The sequence below is a fragment of the Tachyglossus aculeatus genome, chromosome 5, assembly GCF_015852505.1.
Source record: "Tachyglossus aculeatus isolate mTacAcu1 chromosome 5, mTacAcu1.pri, whole genome shotgun sequence".
Taxonomy (NCBI): domain Eukaryota; kingdom Metazoa; phylum Chordata; class Mammalia; order Monotremata; family Tachyglossidae; genus Tachyglossus; species Tachyglossus aculeatus.
The window spans coordinates 29,879,967-29,905,132 of record NC_052070.1 but is presented as its reverse complement, the minus strand read 5'-3'; the positions used below and the strand labels follow the sequence as shown (position 1 = coordinate 29,905,132).

Genomic DNA, 25,166 nt, shown 5'->3' with positions numbered 1-25,166 from the left:
ACTCTGTTATATTGTACTCTCCCAAGTGCTTAATGCAGTGCTCTGCACATAGTAAGACCTTAAATATGATTGATTGACTGACTGGTGATATGTGCATAGAGACAAAAAATTGAGTTTGTCACAAGTTCCGAGAGGAGGGACTTGGCCCCACATAGGATTTCCTTTTATTTGCAAAACAAACTCAAAGATATCAGTCAATCAATCAGCAGTATTTACTGAGTACTTTCTCTGTGCAGGGTAATGAACTAAGCACTTGAGAGAGTACAACACAGTAAATTAGTTGACATGCTCCCTGCTCACAATGAGCTTACAGTCTAGAGGGGGAGACAGACATTAATATAAATAAATGCTTTACAGATATGTATATGAGTGTTGTGGGACTGAGAGTGAGGCAGTAGGAAGTTTTAGGCTCAGTCTTGTTTGGATCACCAGAATCAGAAAATTGAACTTTACAGTGTTTTTAATGGCAATAGTTAATATCCATGTCCACAGAAACAATGCAAGTGTAGCAAAGTAACATAGCAAATGAGAAAATTATGCCCCGAAGTGCTTGAATTGTGCTTCTCTAAATCTCAGGAGAATCAATTTAATTCTGGTCTTTGAAATGACCTCCGTAGTAGGTTTTCCTTTGTCCTAATGAAGCATGTTCCCAGAAAGGAACTAGACAGTCTGTTTTGTTCTTCCAGCCCAGGCAGCTGAGAGTTTTTTCTCTAAGACTGCAGGAGGTTTCACATACTCACTCCAGTGCTTAGTAACCCTCACTGTCAGGACAATCTTCTTTATGTCTTCTCCCCCCAATTCCTAATGCTGTAGCTTAAGCCCATTTATTTATTTGCTCAGAGGTGATTTCCAGGCTGGCTTGGAGTATGGGTCATCTCTTAAGGCCTTTTGTAGCTGGCTACTTTGGGATGCTATCCCTTTTCCTGGCCGTCCCCATACACCTCCCCTCCCTCTGCTCTGCTCCTTCCCCTCTCCTAACTTGGAAAGACTATGTCTCCAATCATTGTCCATCTTCTCTTCTTGTCCTTTCTAATTAACTTCCAGATTCCTGGGATTTTGCCTTCTTCAGTGCTACACATCTGTATTTGCTGGGGTTCTGCCAATGGCTAATATTCTATTCTCTGTCCTAATCACCCATGAAGCTTTCCATAGTTTTTGGCACTGCTGACCATCATTTCTAGGTTTTTCATCTTACCTCTGTTATCTGTCTGCATCCCCTCCCTCTCCTCTGCTCCTTCCCCTCTCCTAACCTGGAAAGACTGTGCCTCCAATCATTGTCCATCTCCTCTTCTTGTCCTTTCTAATTAACTTCAGACTCCTGGGATTTTGCCTTCTTCAGTGCTACACATCTGTATTTGCCAGGGTTTTGCCAATGGCTAATGCTCTCTTCAGTGTCCTAATCACCCATGAACCTTTCTGTAGTTTTTGGCACTGCTGACCATCATTTCTAGGTTTTTCATCTTACCTCTGTTACCACTCCTCTCAATTTCCTTTGCTGTCTTCATTATCTCTTTTCATCCTTTAAATGTGGAAATCTCTTGAAGCTCAGATCTAGATCTTCTACTAATCAATCAATCAATCAATCAATGGTAGTTATTGAGTGCTTACTGTAGGCAAAGCCTTGTACTAAGCATGTGGGAAAGTATAATAGAGTTTGTAGACATGTTCCCTGCCCACGAGGAGATTACCATCTAGAGGGAGGAGACAGATATTAAAGTAAATTCCAGAATGTGGGAGACACATTCTTGCCCATAAGGAGCTTACTATCTAGAGTGGGGAAAAAGCCATTAAAATACATTACAGATAAGTGCTGAGGGGGAAAGGATGGGTTGAATAGCAAGTGCTTAAATGGTACAGATTCAAGCGCAGAGGCAATGCCGAAGAGAGAAGGAGCAAGGGAGATGAGGGCTTAGTTGAGGAAGACCTCTTGGAAGAGGTGTGATTTTAATAATGCTTTAAAGGTGGGGAGAGTGATGGTCTGTCAGTTATGAAGGAGGAGGGAGTTCAGGCCATGGAGAGAACATGGGTAAGGGGTCATTGCTGAGACAGATGAGATGGAGGTACAGTGAGTCAGTTGGCGTTATTGGAGTGTAGCGGATGGCCTGGGTTGTAGTAGAAATTCAACAAGGTGAGTTGGAGGGTGGAAGGTGATTGAGTACTTTCAAGCCAATGGCAAGGAGTTTCTGTTTGATGTGCTGGTGGATGGGCAAGCACATCCACTGGAGGTTCTTGAGGACTGGGGAGACATGGACTGAACTTTTTTGAAGAAAAATGCTAATAATAATAATTATAGTACTTGTTAAGCCCTTACTATGTGCCAAGCACTGTTCTAAATGCTGGGGTAGATACAAGTTAAGCAGATTTGGACAGAGGCCCTGTCCCACATGGGGCACACCCTTAAAATGCCCTTTTCACAGATGTGGGAACTGAGGCACAGCGAAGTGAAGTGACTTGCCCAGAGTCACACAGCAGACACATGGCAGAGCCGGATTTAGAACCCAGGTCCTTCTGACTCCCTGGCCTGTGCTCTATCCACTAAGCCATGCTGCTGGTTCCGTGACAACAGTGTTCTAAGCACAAGAGCCCTAAATGAATTATAGTTTCCCACAAAACATATTTGCCCCAAACAATATAAGTACATATAAAGTAATAAAACAAAATGAATATAGTTACAGGATCAAATACCAAAGAAAACATGTACCAAAAGTAAGACTTGGGATTCATTTTAATTTTTTTAAGGTGCATGTGGGCAGCAGAGCAAAATATAGACTGGACTGTGGCGAGGCAGGAGGGAGGGAGGTCAGCGAGGAGGCCGACAGGGCATGACCTGCCCCTTTCACCCAGGATCTGAGACTAGGTCGTGCAAGGTTCAGTCCTCCTGAATCCTGATGTTTGTAGGGCTCCTTAAAATGCAGAATGGACAAGTGATCAGTTCTGGCCAATGGCCTGCTATCGTGAAATTCGCTCTATCCCATAATTCCTTGTGGCCAGGGATTGTGTCTGCCAACTCTGTTGTACTTTCCCACACACTTGGTAAAGTGCTCTGTACAAAGTAAATAAGTATCTTTGACGATGAAGATGATGATGATGAGGACTCTCTCCTCGCCAACTCTCTCCTCGACCCCCTCCAATCTGGCTTCCGTCCCCTACATTCCACCGAAACTGCCCTCTCAAGGTCACCAGTGACCTCCTGCTTGCCAAATCCAACGGCTCCTACTGTATCCTAATCCTCCTTGACCTCTCAGCTGCCTTCGACTCTGTGTGCCTTCTCCTCAACACGCTATCCAACCTTGGCTTCACAGACTGTCCTCTCCTGGTTCTCCTCTTATCTCTCTGGCCGTTCATTCTCAGTCTCTTTTGCAGGCTCCTCCTCCTCCGACCTCCCATCTCCTTACTGTAGGGGTTCCTCAAGGGTCAGTTCTTGGTCCCCTTCTGTTCTCTATCTACACTCACTCCCTTGGTGAACTCATTTGCTTCCACGGCTTCAACTGATGACACCCAAATCTACATCTCTGCCCCTGCTCTCTCTCCCTCCCTTCAGGCTTGTGTCTTCTCCTGCCTTCAAGACATCTCCATCTGGATGTCTGCCTGCCATCTAAAACTCAATATGTCCAAGATTGAACTCCTTATCTTCCCTCCCAAAACCTGCCCTCTCCCTGACTTTCCCATCACTGTTGACGGCACTACCATCCTTCCCATCTCACAAGCCCGCAACCTTGGTGTCATCCTCGACTCCGCTCTCTCGTTCACCCCTCACATCCAGTCCGTCACCAAAACCTGCCGGTCTCACCTCCGCAACATCCCCAAATCTGCCCTTTCCTCTCCATCCAAACCGCTACCCTGCTTGTTCAATCTCTCATCCTATCCCAACTAGATTACTGCATCAGCCTCTTCTCTGATCTCCCATCCTCCTGTCTCTCCCCACTTCAATCTATACTTCATTATGGTGCCCGGATCATCTTTGTGCAGAAACGCTCTGGGCATGTTACTCCCTTCCTCAAAAATCTCCAGTGGCTACCAATCAGCCTACGCATCAGGCAAAAACTCCTCACTCTCGGTTTCAAGGCTCTCCATCACCTTGCCCCCTCCTACCTCACCTCCCTTGTTTCCTTCTACAGCCCAGCCCGCACCCTCCGCTCTTCTACCGCTAACCTCCTCACTGTGACATGTTCTCGCCTGTCCAGCCGTCGACCCCCAGCCCACGTCATTCCCCTGGCCTGGAATGCCCTCCCTCTGCACATCCAGCAAGCTAGCTCTCTTCCTCTCTTCAAAGCCCTACTGAGAGCTCACCTCCTCCAGGAAGCCTTCCCAGACTGAGCCTCCTCCTTCCTCCCCCCATCCCCCCCCGCCTTACCTCCTTCCCCTCCCTACAGCACCTGTATATATGTTTGTACATATTTATTACTCTATTTTACTTGTAAATATTTACTATTCTATTTATTTTATTTTGTTAATATGTTTTATTTTGTTGTCTGTCTCCCCCACTTCTAGACTGTGAGCCCGCTGTTGGGTAGGGACTGTCTCTATATGTTGCCAACTTGTACCTCCCAAGCGCTTAGTACAGTGCTCTGCACACAGTAAGCGCTCAATAAATATGATTGAATGAATGAATTAATGAATAAGGAGGATTTTCCATTTGGGTTCATCCCCTTTTCTCACGGTCGCCTTCTTCTCTCAGTGCTCTTTTAAACTGTCATTTAATAATGCATCTGCTCCTGACCTATAACTTGCCCTTCTCTTTTTGTTCCATGTAGTGTGGTAAATGCCGGCGTGATCGAGAAGTGCATGCAGGAACTCAACACCCCACTGTCTAATCGAGGACCAATTGAACCCACTAAGGCTCAGGTTCGTGGCAGGAGTCTGACTTGCATAAAAGTACCCATTGGTGTTCAGTAGTAATAGTATTCACTAAATGCTTATTGTGGGCAGCGCACTGTACTAGGAACTATAGAAAACACGCAAGTGGGAATTTCACATGCTCTGTGTCCCTCAGGGGGCTTAGAGTCCGTTGTTGAAAGAGTATCCCTTTGGCAAAAATGGGCACAATGATTTCTTTATGGAAATTTGTGCTGGATTTGTAGACAGGACTGTTTCCACTTTTAATAGTTTTATTGATTGCATATGTATCGAAGTGGGCTGAAATTGGGTAGTGGCTGGATTGTGTTCATTTTTAACAACTAAACTAATGGGTCAGAGCTTTTTCAAACATCTTTTCAAATCGCTTTGTGCTTTTAGTTGTCATTTGGCCTGCATTTATGTTTTATTCACCTGAGTGATTTGATTACCTTGATATGAGAGAAAACATTCATTTGATTTGGCTGGTATTGGGTCTTGGGGGTGACATCCAACAGATGATTGAGGCCATTTTCCTCTTTGCTTTCCCTTCCAACAATCTCTTCCTATTCCTAGTGCCTAGGAGAAGCATTCCTAGTTCCTAAGAGAAGCAGCGTGGCTCAGTGGAAAGAGCACGGGCTTGGGAGTCAGAGGTCATGGCTTCTAATCCCACCACTTACCGGCTGACTTCGAGCAAGTCACTTCACTTCTCTGTGCCTCAGTTACCTCATCTGTAAAATAGGGGTAAAGAATGTGAGCCCCACATAGGACAATGATCACCTTGTATCCCTCCAGCGCTTAGAGCAGTGTTTTGCACTTAGTAAGCGCTTAACAAATACCAATACCGTCATTATTATTATTACTATTTTCCCTTCCTTGTCCTGTCTCACAAGAGGGAGGACTTGCAAGTTAGCTAGGGCCCACAAAACCAGGGCCTGAAAGAAAATAGGTGAATATATCAGTTAATCCTATTTGTTGAGCACTTACCATGTGCAGAGCACTGTACTAAGTGCTTGGGAGAGTATAGTGTAACAGAGTTGGTAGACATGTTCCCTGCCTACAGTGAGCTTACATTTTAGAGGGGGAGACAGACATTAATATAAATAAATAAATTATGGATATTTGTTTAGTGTTGTGGGGCTGAGGGATGGGGTGACTAAAGGGTGCAAATCCAATTGCAAGGGTTGCACAGAAGGTACTGGGAGAAGTGGACATGAGCGCTTAGTCATGAGGGCTTAGTCACCTGTCTACATGTTTGGTTTTGTTGTCTGTCTCCCCCTTCTAGACTGTGAGCCCGTTGTTGGGTATGGACCGTCTCTATAGGTTGCCAACTTGTGCTTCCCAAGTGCTTAGTACAGTGCTCTGCACACAGTAAGGGCTCAATAAATACGATTGAATGAATAAATGAAATGAATGGAAGGCCTCTTGGAGGAGGTGTGCCTTCAACATAGCTTTGAAGGTGGGCAGAGTGATCATCTGTTGGCATCCCCAAAAGAAACCGGGGTGCAACTGAAGAAGAATGTAATTAAAAATTGAAACACAAATAGAGAGCTTGCAGCCTGTTGAGTTTGCATCATCGGACACATCGTTGCTACAATGTTGGCAAACTCTGAAGATTTGGTGAAAGTTTTTAATCCCGGCTCCACCACTTGTCTGCTGTCTGACCTTGGGCAAGTCACTTCATTTCTCTGGGCCTCAGTTACCTCATCTGTAAAATGGGGATTAAGACTGTGAGCCCCATGTGGGACAGGGACTGTGTCCAACCTCATTACCTTATATCTACTCTAGTGCTTAGAACAGTGCCTGGCACCTAGTAAGCGCTCCATGAATACCTTTATTGTTATTATTATCGTTATTATTTTGTATGCTTGTGGATTTTTTTAGCTGCCCCAAAACTGTGTTAATTGTTTCAAATAATTTAAGCTCAAAAATACAGACAGATAGCACGGGAAACCTAGATTGACTATATTAACAATACGGCTGAGGTCCTACTGTACTTGGGGAAAGTATGGGAGATGTAAAAGATACATGTAAAAAAAGATGTAAAAGTTTATGCCTTAAGGTAGCTTAGAGCCCAGTGGGGGATGTAGGAGATACAAACTGATCTATATGCCACAGTTTAGAGAAAGAGAGAATGCATACAAGTAATAGACCAAATAAATAACAAATACGTGAACAGATAAATATGTGAGTATTGAGGTGGCTGTTAGAAGTTTTAATGGACACAGTTTTTGTTAGTGACTGATTCAGCATTTCTTTAACCAGCTCCTGGGTTCTCCCATTGGCTGTCCAGTTCTGGCCCATCTTTCCTTCATTGAGGCTTCTCTTTCCTAGCTGTTTCCTCAGTTTGTTGTCACATTGGGTCCAGTTGTAGAAGGTGGAATAAAAAAATAATTTGTCTCCCTTTTCTCTCAAACAAAGTGCAGTGCTACATATGGGAGAGGCTCTAGAAGACAGACTTTAGGCAGGCGGCATTTGAACCCTGCTTCCAAACCAGGCGAAAGGTTCAAATTGAAGGAAAGACTGAGGACATAGTCATGACCATTAGGCCGAAGCAGTTCTTTGATAGCTTTTTTAGATGCTTCATCCTGCATAGTGTTTTGCAAAGTCACTTGTCCTGAGCAGATGCAACTTATGAGAGTGCTCTTCCCTTTTCTCCTCTCAGGGTGCTTGCATAGCCTTAACTACTTGTGAAAAATGACGGATTTCATTAAAATGGTAATGAAGTTGGGCATTGAAATCAGACCACTGTACTCGATGACTTTGTCTTATGCCGTCGAGTCATCTCTGACCCATAGCAACTCCATGGATGCATCTCTCCCGTAATGCCCTACCTCCATCTGCATCATTCTGGCAGTATATCCATAGGGTTTTCTTGGTAAAAATATGGAGGTGGTTTAGCGTTGCCTTCTTCCGCGCAGCAAACTCGAATCTCCACCCTTGATTCTCTCTCTCATGCCGCTGCTGCCCAGCACAGGGGGGTTTTGACTTGTAGCAGATGGCCTTCCACTTGTTAGCCACTGGCCAAGCCAGGAATGGAATGGATATGCCTCTGCTTGACTCTCCCTCACGTAGCCAAAACTGGAGAGTACTGGAAACACTCCAGGTGCAATTCTGAGAGGGGACTGTACCCCAAATATATCAACAGCATTAGTATCACCATTAATGCCATGCTAGTTTTATGTCAAAAATATTACTTTCCACCCACTAACTATTAAAGTTTAACTATATCCACCGTTGCTTTATTTCATCTTTACAGCTGTTGTATTGGTTTTTCTGTAGCATAATGTCTCAAGGAGCCGCACGACATGATGTTACTTATTGAACCGTGAGGATTTTGTGACTGTGAGACTGGGTTTCCTGATCGCTATTCATGCTTCCCTCTGTTTTCCTACTCTTGCTTTGACAGGTGTCATTCCTACTGCAGTACTTGTCCTCTCTGGCCAGGCTCCTGCAGTCGTGCTTATTGGTAGACCCAGAGCTGGTGGTCCAGGATGAACTTCTGAAACCTCTGCTGGCAAATATTGTCAAAGTCCTTACCGTGGACCCTAAAGATGGCTTAGGTATGTCTGGTTTGAGCACTAGTTCAAGATCTGTTGGTCTAGCTGAAACAACTCAACTGTATCATGTGCCAGGTAATTTGTTAGAGTTGCTCATTCAGGTTTTCCATTTGCCGGGTATTCTCGAAATCTGTTAACCTGCCTAATAAGTTGAATGAGTTCTGTGGTTGTATTTGAGGTATTAGTGTCCTGGAGAGGGGATGTAGCCTAGTGGATAGAGCATGGGCTTCGGAGTCAGAAGGAACTGGGTTCTGATCTTGCCTCTGGCACTTATCAGCTCTGTGACTTTGCGCAAGTCACTTCATTTCTTTGGGTCTCTGTTACCTCATCTTTAAAATGGAGATTGACTGAGAGCCCTTGTGGTGCATGGACTTTGTCCTACCTGATTAGTTTGTTTTTACCCCAGCACTTAGAACAGTAAGTGCTTAACAATTGTTGTTATTATTATTATTATTATTATTATTATTATTGTCAACCAGGGGCAGTTTGGCAAGTCATTATTAAAGGTGTACCGGTGAGTGCCTGTTGTAGAAATGGGTGCTGGCCGGAGGAATACCTCCCCATGCCCCCCAAACACAAAAGAGCGGACTGACAGACTACCCTAAGGGAAAGTCCTGCCTTTAGGAATCAGTCCAGGGAAAGAAACAGCCTGCTGTGTCATATGAAGAAGCAGAAAAATGGCAGTGACTAAAATTGCCCTTATCTCCAACAAATCAGCAAGCTACCGGACAAGGTAATCCTGTTTCTAATGGCCTATAAACATGTTTACTACTTGCAAAGTGAATCTAGAAATGCTTTCAAACTTGAGCTTCTTTGCTTATGGCCAGGGTTATAGGAAAGGTTCCAGGACAGGGAGTGGAGAGGGCCACTTGTAGCTATTCAGGTTATTGAACCATGTAAGAACATAAGCGATCCATTGCTGGATCCTGCTGATGATTCCTCCTGCCAAGTATTTTTTCTTTGATAATCCCAACGGGATGCTTGGTAGGAGTTTATGGTGGCTGCCCTTCTTAATAATAATAATAATTATGGTACTTGTTAAGTGCTTGCTGTGAGCCAAGCACCATTCTAACTGCTGCAGTAGATGCACGTTAATATGGTTCGACACAGACCCAGTCCCACATGGGGCTCACACTCTTAGCCCCATTTTACAGATGAGGTAACTGGGGGACAGAGAAGTGAAGTGACTTCCTAAGGTCACACAACAGACACGGTGGAGCAGGGATTAGGGCCCAGGTCCTTCTCACTCCCAGGCCCATGCTCTATCCACTAAGGCACACTTCTCCATTATTTATCCCAGGGTTTGGGGATATGCCATCTGCTCTCTCTCACTTTCCCCTCTCCAAGCCCCACTCTTCCTCTTCATTGGGGTGGAAGGGGAGCTGCCAAGTAAAATGAATCAGAGGGAAGACCACAAACCTCTCCAGGGAATGCCCCACTCGCTTGGCTCCTCCAGGCATTCTGTGCTGTCACAAACAGAGTCCTGCACAAGTTAGGCCATTGCTCTGATGTGGGCTAACACTACTTATGGTCTTCAGTTCTTTTGCTGAGAAGGATTGGCAGGTGGTAAGGGATACAAGACAGAGGAGAAGCTACTCAGTAGTTCAATCAATCAGTGGTATTGACTGAGCACTTACTGCGTACAGAATACTGTACTAAGCACTTGGGAGAGTACAATATAATACAGTTGGTAGATACATTCCCTGCTCACAAAGAGTTACTACTTTTCTTCCATCCCATGAATTTGAAAGAAATATTAATTTTTTCCCACTGAATCCAATTTTTTTCCCCTGCATCCAATCCAAGACAGCAGTGGGGCACAATTTGGGAAATCTAGAAGAATGTAACCCTTTATTATGTCTCAGACTTCCTCTACCTCTTTTCCTTCCCGTCTTCTCCCTCCCATCCACCTGTGGAGATGTGTACTCGGAAGTTAGCTTACTGGGCGAAGGAGGAGTGTTCCACCTTTCTGGACTCAACCTCGAGGAAGGGAGGGAAAGAGGGAGGGCATAGCCAGATGTAGAGATCCCCCCATCATCCAGGCCATTGCTGCTGGCTAAGAGCTTCTCCTTTCTGATTTGCATTTTACAGATGCTGAGTTAACAGCCACTGTTCGCTGCACATGGAAAGACTTGTTTAGCCTTCTGTCTACCCTGCTGAGGAAAACCAGCCTGACTACTGTTTCATCAGTGGCAGCAGCTCTGGCAAAGCACTGGTCTGCAATCCTTGGTAACCTTCCTTCTTGAATGCCTTTAGTTCTTCTAGTTAATAAAGAACAAGGCTTTTGACTGGATATTTCAAAGAAAGTGAACCTAGAATTGACATAAGGGAATGGATTTGGCGCTTCCTCCTTTCTGTTTGTTCCTGATTTGAACTGTTTGCTAAAGTTTTAGTGAACTGCTGGGATTAGCAGGGTCAGACCCTAATGATTGTGCTTAATAAATACCAGAAATATTATTATTATTGTTGTAATTATTATTATTATTGTTGTTGTTGTTGTTATTATTGTTATTCTAGGTAGTCTTTCTGCCTCAGCTCCCGGACATCTCCCTTCCTAGGCTGGAGAATGGAGGGTAGAGTGGAGATGGGGTAGGAGACAAAACATAGTGTCCTGTTTTAGACCATACAATAGAGCACAGGCCTGGGAGTCAGAAGGACCTGGGTTCTAATCCAGGCTCCGCCACTTGACTGCTGTGTGGCCGTGGGCATGTCACTTCACTTATCTGTGCCTGTTACCTCATCTGTAAAATGGGGATTAAGACTGAGCCTGATTTGGGACAGAGACTATGTCCAACCCGATTTGCTTGTATCCACCCCAGCACTTAGTACAGTGCCTGACGCATAGTAAGTGCTTCACAAATACCACAGTTATTATTAATGATAGTAATAATTTTGGTATTTGTTAAGTGCTTACTATGTGCCGAGCACTGTTCTAAGCACTGGGGGAGGTACAAGGTACAAGGTGATCAGGTTGTCCCACAGGGGGCTCACAGTCCCCATTTTCCAGATGAGGGAACTGAGGCATAGAGAAGTGAAGTGACTTGCCCAAAGGCACACAGCTGACAAGTGGCAGTGCAGGGATTAGAACCCATGACCTCTGACTCCCAAGCCCAAGCTCCTTCCACTGATCCACGCTGCTTCTGTATTATTATTATTATCATTAGGATCTGGAAGTAGAAGGGCTTCAATCCTTTCTCTCAAATTCACATTCTCCCAGGTGAAGTGGCTTGTTTGTTTAAGAGATAACCATCTCCTCTACTCTTTCTTTCTCTAAGTAATTCTGAATGATAGCCTGGGGAATGAATGTTCGGTGCCTGTCTTTTTCTGGGGGTAAAACTGGTCTGGATTAGTTCAATTTACAGTTCAGCATCAAATATACAGCACACTAGAAAGATTTTTGCCCACCACCCCTGGAATAACAGTTATTGGTATTTGATAAGCGTTTAGTCTGGGCTAGGCATCATACTAAACCCTGGGCACAAGCACTGTTCTTAGTGCTGGGGTGATGATGATGATGATGGCATTTATTAAGCACTTACTATATGCAAAGCACTGTTCTAAGCACCAGGGAGGTTACAAGGTGATCAGGTTGTCCCACGTGGGGCTCACAGTCTTAATCCCCATTTTACAGATGAGGAAACTGAGGCATAGAGAAGTGAAGTGACTTGCCCAAAGTCACACAACTGACAAGTGGCGGAGGCAGGATTTGAACCCATGACCTCTGACTCCAAAGCCCGGGCTCTTTCCACTGAGCCACGCTGCTGTTTAACTGATATGAGTTAATCAAATCAGTCACAGTCCCTGTCCCACATGGGGCTCATACTCTAAGTAGGAGAGAGAGCAGGTAATGAATCCCCATCTTACAGATGAGGAAACAGGTTAAGTGACTTTCCCAAGGTCACACATCAGGCAAGTGGCAGATCAATCAACGGTATTTATTGAACCCTTATGGTGTGCAAAACACTGCACTAAATGCTTGGAAGAGTACAAGAATTGGTAGACACATTTCTTTTTTTTATGGCATTTATTAAGCACTTACTATGTGCAAAGCACTGTTCTAAGCTCTGGGGAGGTTACAAGGTGATCAGGTTGTCCCATGGGGGACTCACAGTCTTAATCCCCATTTCACAGATGAGGTAACTGAGGCCCAGAGAAGTTAAGTGACTTGCCCAAAGTCACAAAGCTGACAATTGGCGGAGCCCGAATTTGAACCCATGAATTCTGACTCCAAAACCCGGGCTCTTTCCTACTGAGCCACGCTTTCTTGCCCACAGTGAGCTTACATTCTAGGGGGAAGAGAGGAGATCAGAACCCATGTCCTCTGACTCCCAGGCCTGTGCTCTCTGCCCTAGGCCTTGCTGCTTCTGAGCTGATACAGTTTATAAACAAGTCTGTGGCCAATTGAAAAGGCTGGAAAGTGCCAATGGGAGTCAACGTTTTAGAATTTATGAAAATGGAAACCCTTCGCTCTTGATTTGTTTACTATTTTCAAGTGGACTTTAATGTAAAACATTCCAGATGCTGACATTCTCTAGGGCATTTGTTTCTTATTCACAAGTGGTTGACTTCTTTTTTTTTTTTTCTCATTTAACAGATTTCAGGGCAGTGTCTTTCAACCCTCCTAGTGTGACGCTTTTAATTCTTCAGTTTTTCTTGGTTCATGTGCCAACTACTCACCTTCGATTCTTTTATTTTCCATTCAGGTATGTTTTGCAAGTGCGTGGAGCTGTCAGACGCATGTCCAAGTCTCTCCATGGCCAGTTTGCAATTTCTTTCTGTCCTTTTGGTTGAAGAGGGGAAGAGACAGCTTCAAGACAACCAAAATGTTGGTCACAACCCAACAATGGTGTCACTTCTTGATAAGATGGATGGAAATCAGGAAGCCATTGCCCGACTTAATGAATTAATTCTTCAGGTATATATATATTTTCTTGTTTTAAAATATTGATTAAGTAACCCACCAAGATTTCTTTGGGTTTATTCACCTGAATCTGTCACCTTTTCAACTATGAACTTGGGATTTTTAACCCTCAGAAAGGAGGTGAAAAATGTCTTGATGATTCAAATGAGTAAAATACCATCATTTAATGCTTCGGCAGATTATGACTGTTGCCTGAAGGGAGAAGTGAGTTGAGGCTTTTCTGTGTGGAAACTGAAGACAGTCCTCTCATAATCAGACTATGACTGGTTATCCAGGCTTAAGACATCATGGTTTAAATTGTTAGCTTTCTATCCTCTTTAGAACATGGAATATCTAATTACATCTTGCCTCCAAAAATTTTTCTTAAACTGACTCCAGGAGCAAGTAGTAGAGACATTCTACTCCCTGTGCTCCTGTCCTCTTTAGTAGCTTTTCTGGTTCTGAGGCCTCTCATAAATTCAATGAAGACCACTAAAGGATACTTTGGGAAACATCATACTCACCTTCAGATGATATTTCACACCTTTTAGTCTATGGTACTAAGCTTGGCACTAGGCAAAATTAATTTCAAAATGTTGTATTGAGTGCCCACTGTATGCCTAGCACTGTACTAAGTACTATCATCCCTAAGTACTTCAGAAATATGCAGAAAGGAAAGAAGAAAACAATTTCTTTGGTTTTCGTAGTTCCTTTTTCTTGGGAGTTTTAAAAAGTTCCATGAATGTTTTGTTACTCCCATCGAAAATGAAAGGATAAGCTACATTGTAAGTAAAATCAGTCAGTCAATCATCAATGGTATTGACGGAGCATTTACGGTATGCAGAGCACTCTGCTAACCATTTGGGGAAGTTCAGTACAACAGAGTTGCAGAGGGCCTCATCACTGGTGACTGTTGTAGTTTCATCCCATTTGAGTCATCGCCTCGTGGGAAGTTCTGCCTTGACCGGAGTCTCCCTGTGTAACACCTCAGGCAAACTGCCTGCCGATCGTTTGGCCTTCCTTAGGAACCCGGCACAGAAAAGTGGCAAGGTAGATTGCAATGCAGGAACGTGGGGCTGGGACACCTCAGCCAACAGAGGCGTCTTATGGGTACCTGGCGAGGCCTGCGTTCTGGGGAGTGGCAGCAAGGAGTTTTAAGTCTACAGGGGAAGTCAGACATTAAAGTAGAATTTCTTTATCTCGGAGGCTGCAGTTGTGTGTAAATTGTTATGGGAATCCTCCCTTAGCTATATTTCAAAAAAGATCAGAGTACCTCATCAAATAACGGGTGAAAGTGCTTGGAAAAAAAATAGTTGTAATAATAGTATTGATTAAGTACTCACTGTCTGCAGACCACTATTCTGAGCTCTGGGTGGGAAATTCAACATGGTCCCAGTCACACTGGTATCTCCCTGTGGTATCTCCCTGTCTCATGAAATAGATCAGCACAAACATGATTCCTGATTAACTCTTCCCAAACCTGAATTACTTCATGAGGCTTGGCTCCTGTATTGGGAAACAGTTTTGATTTTTTTTTCTCCATTAAAATAGCAGTTGTCACAATCAAAGAGATTATGGACAGTTTTGGAGAAGTTTCTAAATAAAGAGTAGTTAGGAATAGATTTGGCTTACCAAAAATTTTCAGAGGCATGTATTATTTACATTTGTTAAGGACTTTGACAAAGCAGGGAAAAGGAATAAGGATATTATCTCATTCAGGGTTCTTTACTCATAAGGGCACAATTGTAGTCACTAACGTTTCTCTAATTTTTATTCCCACTCACTTCTTTCCCATTTTACCAGTATAATAATATTATTCCAAGATAGCTGTTCTCCAAGAAAGAATCTGGTCCACTAAATAATTCAAGTCTAAATAAATAGATTCCTTTCTTTAATTAAAAAAATACACACAAACCCCCCTATATTTAACACATTTCTTTTCATCATAAAGCCATGCCTTCAGTTTCCCTATGACTCCTTTCTGTGTTGCTATTGCTTTTTCTTCTCTGATACTAGGTATTCTGGGGCCCTCATATTTGCATGCAGCATTTTTAACATTACTTATCGCAAAAGAGCTGAATTCAACCAGACAACAAAAGAATATAATAATAATAGCATTTATTAAGCGCTTACTATGTGCAAAGCACTATTCTAAGCGCTGGGGAGGTTACAAGGTGAACAGGTTGTCCCACATGGGGCTCACAGTCTTCATCCCCATTTTACAGATGAAGGAACTGAGGTCCAGGGAAGTGAAGTGACTTGCCCAAAGTCACCCAGCTGACAAGTGGCGGAGCCAGGATTTGAACCCATGACCTCTGACTCCAAAGCCCGGGCTCTTCCCACTGAGCCACACTACTTCTCTAGAATATGATTATAGGGTTTCATAGCACCTCAAGAAGCCAGTCAGTCCCTACTTTGCCTCCAGATCTGTAAATAAAAGATCTAGTCACATCAGAAACTGTGTCACTAACTTATGTGTTTACTTGTCTTGGACTCAAAAACTAAACTCTGTTTTATTACCAGACAGTTCTAATCCCTCAGTAATCATGTATGTAAAATGCTTAGAACAGTTCCCAGCACTTAAAACAGTTCTTTGCACATAGTAAGAGCTTAATAAGTTCCATCATTATTATTGTTATTATTATTCTGAACAACCCCTCCCACACTTCTCTCCAGATAAAGGATAAATCAAGTCTTCTAGTAGTGCTTTGTTTCCCCACTTCATTTTATTTTCGTACTAAGTGATTTTTTTTCTGCCTGCTAAATGTTTTAGTTTCTCAGGTGAAGAAATCTTTTAAGAGGTATTTCCTGCTATGCCATCATCTTTTTCTATGCAGATCAAGAAATCATAAGTTTTAATTTGCTTCACATTACAAATGAAAGTCTAACAAGTTGGATCATCTCCCAGCTGCATAGCGGCTGCTCCTTACCTGCCTGAGTTAAAGGGGGTGGTGTTTTAACTTTCAGGAATTGTCGTGTTCTTCTTCAGGGAGGCATGGAATTAGGAGTTGTACTTACACGTGATCTTGATTTCAAGGAAATGGGACCAAAGTAATACCTCTCATTTCTTAACCATGCCATCATTTTATGAATTTTTCCTGTCCTCTTTCCCTCTTTTTCCCTTCTCTACCTATTGAACACCCAGCCATCTTCAAAGTCCTTCTAAAATTCTACTGCTCCAATAGGCTTTGCCAGATCCCAAATCAGTACCCCTAAATCTTATCAACAAATCAGCCCATTTCCCCTACCCCTTACCTGCTTTAATGTCTGCCTCCCTCTCTAGGTTGGTAAACTCCTTGTGGGCAGGGATCACATCTATCATCTCTGTTGGATTGTACTCTCACATCTGCTTATTACAGTGTTCTGCACACAATAAATGCTCGATAAATACCATTGATTGATTGATCAGGCACCTCAAGCACTTAAGTGCTTGAGCACTCATACCCTTTCTCTATACTGTGTATTGATATTAGTATTCTAATTATTATATTAGTTAAGTGCTTACTGTGTGTCAAGCACTCTTCTAAGGGCTGGGGTAGCTACAAATTAATTGGGTCAGAAACAGTTCTTGTCCCCTATGGAGCTCACACTCTAAGTAAGAGGAAGAATATATGTTTATTTGATAGGAATTTTTGAATCTCAGTCCCCTGTCTATAGCATAGAAGCAGTGTGATCTAGTATAAAGAGCAGAGGATCAGGATTTAAGAGACCTAAATTCTAATCCCAGCTCAGCTTTTTAATCGAGTAAACAGTACTTATAAATGCTTATTTTGAGTATCTCACCACTCCAGACATACCATTCTCGCTTGCAAACTATTAAATGATTCCTGGCATTTAAAATGTTGGAAACACAGGCTTCTGCCCACTCACTCCTCTGATACTCTGCCAGCTTCCCATGTTTAATAGGGATCAATCAATCAATTGATCAATGGTATTTATTGAGCGCTTACTGTGAGCAGAACACTGTACTAAAGTGCTTTGTAGAGTATAGTACAACAGAGTTTGGTAGGCACATTCCCTATTGACAAAGATAGGGAAAGACAGACATTAATATAAAGTAATTATAGTTGTATACACAAGTGCTTTTAGACTGTGAGCCCACTGTTGGGTAGGGACTGTCTCTATATGTTGCCAATTTGTACTTCCCAAGCGCTTAGTACAGTGCTCTGCACATAGTAAGCGCTCAATAAATACGATTGAAGATGATGAAGTGCTGACTGGGAGAGGGTGCAGTGAATATCAAGTGCAGAGGCAGTGCAGAAAGAAGAGGGAGTAGGGGAAATGAGGGCATAATCAGGGAAGGCCTCTTGGAGGAGATGGAATTTAATAAGCCTTTGACGGCAGGAAGAGTGGTGGTCTGTTGGATATGAAGGGGGAGGGAATTCATTCATTGATTGTCATATTTATTGAGTGCTTACTTTGTGCAGAGCACTGTACTAAGTGCTTGGAAAGTACAGTTCGACAACAGATAGAGACAATCCCTATCCAACAATAGAATTCCAAGCCAGAAGGAGGACATGGGCAAGGGGTCAGCAGCGAGACAGATGAGACCAAGGTACAGTGAGTAGGATGGTGTTAAAGAAGTGAAGTGTGCGGGCTGGATTATCGGAGCAAATGAGCGAGGTAAATTGGAGGGAGGGAGCTGATTGAGTGCTTTAAAGCCAGTGGAAAGGAGTTTCGGTTTGAAGTGGTGAAGTGGAGGTGGACAAGCAACCACTGAGTAGTTGGACAGATGGACTAAATTTTTTTTTTTTTTTGAGATTGGAAGCAGGGGCATTAAGTGACTTACACAAAGCTGTACAGCAGAGAAGAGGTAGAGACAAGTTGAATGGAATCCAGGTCCTTCTGAGTCCCAGGCCCAGTCCTCTGTCTACTAGGCCATGCTGCTTTCCCATCTATTCATTCATTCATTCATTCATTCATTCACTCAGTTGTATTTATTGAGCACTTACTGTGTGCAAAACATGGTACTAAGCGCTTGCCTGGAAGCTCCTTGTGGCATTATATCATATCAGTCAATTGTACTTCCCAAGCACTTAGTACAGTGCTCTACTGAGCACTGTTGAGCGCAGAAAGTGCTCAATAAATATGATTGAATGGATGAATGAATGCATTTATTGAGCACTTACTGTGTGCAGAGCACTGTACCAAGCGCTTGGGAGAGTACAATATAGCAGAGTTGATAGACAGATTACCTGCTCACAACAAGCTTACAGTCTAAAGAGGGAGACAGACATTAGTATAAATAAATAAATCACTGATATGTATGTAAGTTCTGTGGCTCTAAGGGAGGGGTGAATAAAGGGAGCAAATCAGGGTGATGCAGAAGGGAGTGGGTGAAGAGGAAATGAGGACTTTGTCTGGGAAGGCTTCTTGGAGGAGATGTGCCTTCAGTAAGGCTTTGAAAGTGGGGAGAGTAATTGTCAGATATGAAGAAGAAGAGTGTTCCCGCCCAGAGACCGAATGTGGGTGAGAGGTTGGCAGTGAGGTAGATGAGGTGGGGATACAATGAGTAGAGGAGTGAAGTGTGTGGGCTGGATTGTAGCAGGAAAACAGGTGCGGTAGGAGCGGGTGCAGTGAATGAGTGCTTTAAAGCCAATGGGAAGGAGTTTCTGCTTCCTTTGGAGGTAGATGGGCAACCACTGGAGTTCATGAGGAGTGGGGAAACGTGGACTGAACATTTTTGTAGAAAAACAATCCAGGCAGAAGAGTAAAGTATGGATTGGAGTGGGGAGAGACAGGAGGCAGGGATGCCATCAAGGAAGCTGAGACAGTAATGAAGGCAGAATAGGATAAGTGCTTGGATTAATGTGGTAGCAGTTTGGTTGGAGAGAAAAGGCCGGATTTTAGCAGTATTATAAAGGTTGAACTGACAGGATTTAGTGATAGATTCAATATGTGGATTGAGTGTGAGAGATGAGTCAAGGATAGTACCAAGGTTACGGGCTTGCTAGAGAGGAAGGATGGTGATGCTGTCTACAGTTATGTAAAAATCGGGGAGGACAGGGTTTTTGTGAGACGATAAGGAGTTCCATTTTGGACATGTTAAGTTTGAGGTGTCTGCAGGACATTCAAGTAGAGATGTCTTGAAGGCGAGAGGAAACGTGAGATTGCAAAGAGGGAGAGAGATCAGGGCTGGAGATGTGGATTTGGGAATCACCCACAAAAAGGTGATAGTTGAAGCCATGGGAGCAAATGACTTCTCCAAAGGAGTGGGGGTAGCTGGAGAATCAAAGGGTACCCAGAACCGAATCTTAAGGGATTCCCACAGTTAGGGGGTGGGAGGCAGAGGAGGAACCTGTGAAAGAGATTGAGAAGCAGCCTGGCTTAGTGGATAGAGCATGGGCCTGGGAGTCAAAAGGTCACGAGTTCTAATTCCGGCTCCACCACATGTCTGCTGGGTGATCTTGGGCAAGTCACTTCACTTCTCTGGGCCTCAGTTACCTCATCTGTAAAATGGGGATTAAGAGTGTGAGCCCTATGTGGGACAGGGACTGTGTCCAACCTGACAAACTCATATCTACCCTAGTTTTTAGAACAGTGTTTGGCACACAGTAAGCACTTAACAAGTACCATAATTATTAATGAGCGGCCAGAGAGATACGAGGAGAGCCAGGAGAGGACAGTGTCAGTGAAGCCATGATTGGATAATGGGTCCAGGAGAAGAGCATGGTCCACAGTGTTAAAGGCAGTTCAGGGTCAAGGAATAAGTATTAGGATGGTCGTTAGGCCATCAGATTGGCAAGAAGTAGAACACTGATGACCTTAGAGAGGTCCATTTTCATGGCTTGAAGGGGGCAGAAGCCAGGTTGGAGGGCTTCAGGGAGAGAATTGGAGGAGAGGTAGTGGAAGGAGTGATTGTAGACAACTCATTCAAGGAATTTGGAAAGGAATGGTAGGAGGGAGAGGGAGCAATAACTGGAGAAAGCTGTGGGGTCACCGGAGGGTTTTTCTCGATAGGGGAGACATGAGTATGTTTAAAAGCAGTAGAGAAGAAGCCATTGGGAATTTATTAGTTGAAGATGGTGATCAGAGAGGGAAGAAGGGAGGGGACAAACACTTTGAGAAATGTACAGGAGAATGGGGTCAGAAGAGCAGGTGGGTGATCAGAGAGGGAAGAAGGGAGGGAACAAACACTTTGAGAAATGTACAAGAGGATGGAGTCAGAAGAGCAGGTGGACGGAATTTATTTTGAGAAGAGGCCGGAGATTTCCTCTTGAGATACTGCTGGGAAAGATTGGAGAGTCGAAGAAGGACCCAGAAAGGGAGGGAAGGAGTGGATTGCAGATGGGGAGATTTGAGGAAGATCATGCTCGACGGTTTCCATTTTATCATTATGGGAGAGAAACGGGATCGAGGGGACAGAGCGTTTGTGGAGGGTGTTGAATGTCTTGAACAACTGGTCTAGGCAGTGGGTATGTGTATGGGTAAAGATAGAGAACCATTGTTGGGTGGAGGAGAGGGCAGAATTGATTAATCACTAAATATCTTTCTCCCCCTCTGGCCTTTAAACTGGGGATCGTGTCAATCAAGCAATTGTATTTATTGAGTGCTTACTGTGTGCAGGGCATTGAACTAAGTGCTTGAAAGAGTACAGTATTACAGAGTTCATTCATTCATTCAATCGTATTTATTGAACGCTTACTGTGTGCAGAGCACTGTACTAAGCACTTGGGAAGTACAAGTCAGCAACATATAGAGACAGTCCCTACCCAACAACTGGCTCACAGTCTAGAGGGGGGAGACCGACAACAAAACAAAACATGTAGACAGGTGTCAAAATCGTCAGAACACATAGAATTATAGCTATATGCACATCATTAACAAAATAAATAGAATAGTAAATATGTACAAGTAAAATAAATGGAGTAATAAATCTGTGCAAGTAAATAAATCTGTACAGAGTTGATAGACATATTCCCTGACCTCCAAGGACCTTGCAGTCTAAATGGGGAAACAGATATGAAAATAAATTACAGATATGTACTTAAGTGCTGTGGGGCTGAGGGTGGGTCAATAAAGAGTACAAATCTGAGTGCAAGGTGACACGCAAGGGAGAGAGAGTAGGGAAAATTAGGACTTATTCGAGGAAGTCTCGTTGGAGGAGATGTTAACGCACAATATGCGCTCAGTAAATCCAATTGAATGAATGAATAAGGCTTTGCAGGTGGATAGAGTGGTGGTCTAGCGTACATGGAGGGGAAAGGAGATCCAGGCCAGAGGGAGCACATGGAAAAGTCTAGTCTGTCAGCAAGACAGACTAGATCGACCATGAGCAAGCTGGAGCTAGCGGAGCGGAATGTGTGGGCAGGGCTGTAGTAAGAGATCAGTGTACCGTGATGTACTAACTCTGTTATATTGTACTGTCCCAAGCAGTTAGTACAGTGCTCTGAACACAGTAAGTGCCCCACTCCTGGGTTGCTGGATCTCCTAAGTTCCTGCTGGACCTCGGATCTCTATGCCAAGGGATTCCCAGTGCCACTGGGTGTGTATTATTTATCTAATAATGATCATTTTGGTATTTGTCAAGCGCTATGTGCCAAGCACTGTTCTAAGCGCTGAGGTAGATACAAAGTAATAGGGTTGGACGCAGTCCCTGTCCCACATGGGGCTCACAGTCTCAATCCCCATTTTACAAATGAGGGCCCAGACAATTGAAATGACTTGCTCAAGGTCACACAGCAGATGAGTGACGGAGCCAGGATTAGAACCCAGGTCCCCTGACTCCCAGGCCTGGGCTCTTTCTACTGGGCCACACTGCTTCCCAACTAAATGATTGTTGATTTTCTCTTATTAACTTCTTCAACAAAGTTTTTTAAAAATATTTTATTAGACGAGGAGAATTTTCTTCATGGAGCAACCGAAAAATCTGAGCCTGTTTTAGTTGCAGGTACACTTGCTTGGTAACAGGGATAAGAAGAATATATCAATGTAGCTATCTAACCCTTCAATTCACAAGCCCTGAAGGTACACTTGCTTGGTAACGAGGATAAAGAAGAGTATATCAATGTAGATAGCTAACCCTTCAATTCACAAGGCTGGAAAATTATATGCAATGTGAAGGCACTTTTGTTATCTTTTTTATGTCTACAAATTTGAGCAATACCTGAGAGAGATAATGTGGTAAGGACACAATAAGCTGTTACCTAGCCATTCAGGAAATCCACTCCCCTCCTTTGTGGCTAGCAGGGAGGAAGGAAATGTAATGGCATATATTTATTTCCTGATAATGATCAGAAAGCCACTTGCAAGAAGGCATGCTTGTAGGGTAAGAACAGCTGCCGAAACAAAGTGGGCAGAATTTCCCCAAATCCTAATTCTTTTCAGGGCCATCCAGTGAGGACATGGAAACAGCTTGTGTCCCAGTGTATGTGAATTAATTTCATTCTGAAGAAATAAATTACAGATAGGGCAACTGGCAGAGTGTAAGGATATGTACGTAAGTCCTGTGGGGCGGGGGGTGGGGAGAGTATCAACGAGAGTAGGGGGTTCAGATACAAGTGCATAAGTAACTCAGAGAGGAGGGGAGATAGGAAGGGAAGGTGAGAGGCTAGTCGGGGAAGGCTTCCTGAAGGAAGGAGGTATGATTTTAGTAGGGCTTTGAAGATGGCCTAGTCGAAAGAGTACGGACCTGGGAGCCAGGGAACTTGGGTTCTAATCTCTGATCTACCACTGCCTTCTGTGTGACCTTGGGCAAGTCACTTAACTTTACTGTGCCTCAGTTTCCTCAACTGCACAATGGCGATTCACCGCCTGTTCTCCCTCCTACTTAGGCTATGAGCCCCTCATGGGACAGGGACTTTGTCCAGCCAGATTAACTTGTATCTAGCCCAGAGCTTAGAACAGTGTTCGACACAGAGTAAGCACTCAATAAATACCATTAAAAAGGAGTGGGGGCAGGGTGGAGAGGAGTGGTTTGTCCTTGTAGCAGATTAGTCAGGTAAAGAGGAAGAGGGGGAGCTGATTAAATGTCTTAAAGCCACCAGTTTGGAGCCTTAAATGGCTTAAATGATGCAGGCAGCAGAGTAAAGTATGGTCTGGAGACGCTGAAGGCAGGGAGGTTAATGAGGAGGCTGAGGCAGAATATAGCAAGTGCTTGGACCAGTGTGGTAGCAGTCGGGGTGGAGAGGACAGGGCAGACTCTAGAGATGTGGTGATAATAATAATAATAATAATGTTGGTATTTGTTAAGCACTTACTATGTGCCAAACACTGTTCTAAGTGCTGGGGCGGGGGGGAGATGATACAAGGTTGTCCCACGTGGGGCTCACAGTCTTAATCCCCATTTTCCAGAAGAGGTAACTGAGACACAGAGAAGTTAAGTGAGTTGCCCAAAGTCACACAGCTGACGAGTGGCGGGGCTGGGATTAGAACCCATGGCCTCTGACTCCCAAGCCCGGGTTCTTTCCACTAAGCCACTAGCAGAGGCAGGGTTTGGTGACTGACTATGTGGGTTGAATGCGAGAGATGAGTTGACATAATGCCGTGGGTGCAGACTTGGGGGACAGGGAGGACAGTGGTGCTGTCTACTTTGATAGGAAAGCAGAAGTGGGGAGAGGGTTTGGGTGGGAAGATTAGGGGTTCTGTTTTGGGTATGATGAGGTTGAGATGTCAGTGGCGCATCCAAGTTGAGATATCCTGAAGGCAAGAGGAAACGCGGGCCCACAGATAAAGGAGAGAGGTCAGGGCTGGAGAGGTAGATTGACTTGATCAATAGATTAATGGTATTTATTGAGAGCCTACTTTGGGCGGACCACTGTACAAAATGCTTGAGTACGGTTCTGATTGAGAACTGCACTAAGCACTTGAGTATCCTATGTTTTCCACACATGCTGATTTAAATCGATCCACTTTTTTTATAACCTTTAAACTATTTAATTATTTATTATGGTGTGAATTTCTAACTTTTCAACCACTGGTCAGTTGTTCATTATTGATTTTAAAAAAATTCAGAGTAATAAGTGAAAAAGCCTCAGGAACGTTTAAAAGAGGCTCTATTTTTCAGTCATCTCTTATCAGTTTTCCTTCCCCACCCACACTCAGTGTGACATTCTTTCCCATCTTCCTCTTTTACCCAATATAATTGAAGATTTTCAAAGTACTTTTTATGCATTATGCTAATTACATTTCCTTTCCAGGCTTCACTTTTTAATTACCTTTTATGTCTTATGCTAATTACCTGTCCTTTCCAGTGTTGGCTTTTCAAATCTTGTCTCTAATAATCATGCTCTTTCTTTGTACCTTCCTTGCTAACCTAGCCTAATTTCCCCTTTTGTGGCTTTCCCATTGATCCTTCAGATGCTCCAGAGTTGTCAGGTTGGCCAAGTTGGTGTCTTTTACCATTTTGTGAACTGGCGGGGTTTGTTGTCCAGACTGCAGAGCTGTCTCTTTGAAGAACCACCAGCTTTCTTAGACCTCTTTCCCTTTCCTGCCTTCCAGCCTTCGGATCCTCTCTGAATGTGCTCCAGACCTGTTAAAATGGGACTCCCTAAAATTAATTTTCTTTATATTGCTGATTTCTTTTCTCCATTTTCTTTGCCTCTTAAGTGCTTTCTTCTGATCGCTCTCACCAGAGAATCCATTCGCCTTCGGATCCACAACTGACGCTAGGACATCTGCCTTAGTTGAGGTCTTTGCTTTCTGTAATAGGAATTTGCCTCCCTGTGAAACAAAAACTTGTAAAGTTCCTTTCCCCCAGAGATGATCTCTGACTAATCTTCATCTCCCTAAGCATCCCATCAGCCATCCTCTGTACCAGGGTATAGCTGTTGATTCGCTTTTGCTTACTCTTATTTTTATTAGGCCCACCTATACCTTTACAATTTATTGTCTGTCTCTTTGGTTCGATTGTAAGCTTTTCAAGGGTGTGACCT

At 43.7% G+C, this 25,166-nt stretch overlaps 1 protein-coding gene across 1 annotated transcript in view; it reads left to right on the top strand.

Moving 5' to 3' along the window:
• Positions 1-25,166, top strand: part of RTTN (rotatin) — a 206,026-nt gene that overhangs the window by 145,833 nt on the left and 35,027 nt on the right. Inside the window, exons 37-40 of the mRNA XM_038746402.1 lie at positions 4,755-4,845; positions 8,243-8,396; positions 10,485-10,622; positions 13,097-13,308. Of these exons, the coding sequence (XP_038602330.1) occupies positions 4,755-4,845; positions 8,243-8,396; positions 10,485-10,622; positions 13,097-13,308 (595 nt within the window). The remainder of the gene's footprint in view (positions 1-4,754; positions 4,846-8,242; positions 8,397-10,484; positions 10,623-13,096; positions 13,309-25,166) is intronic.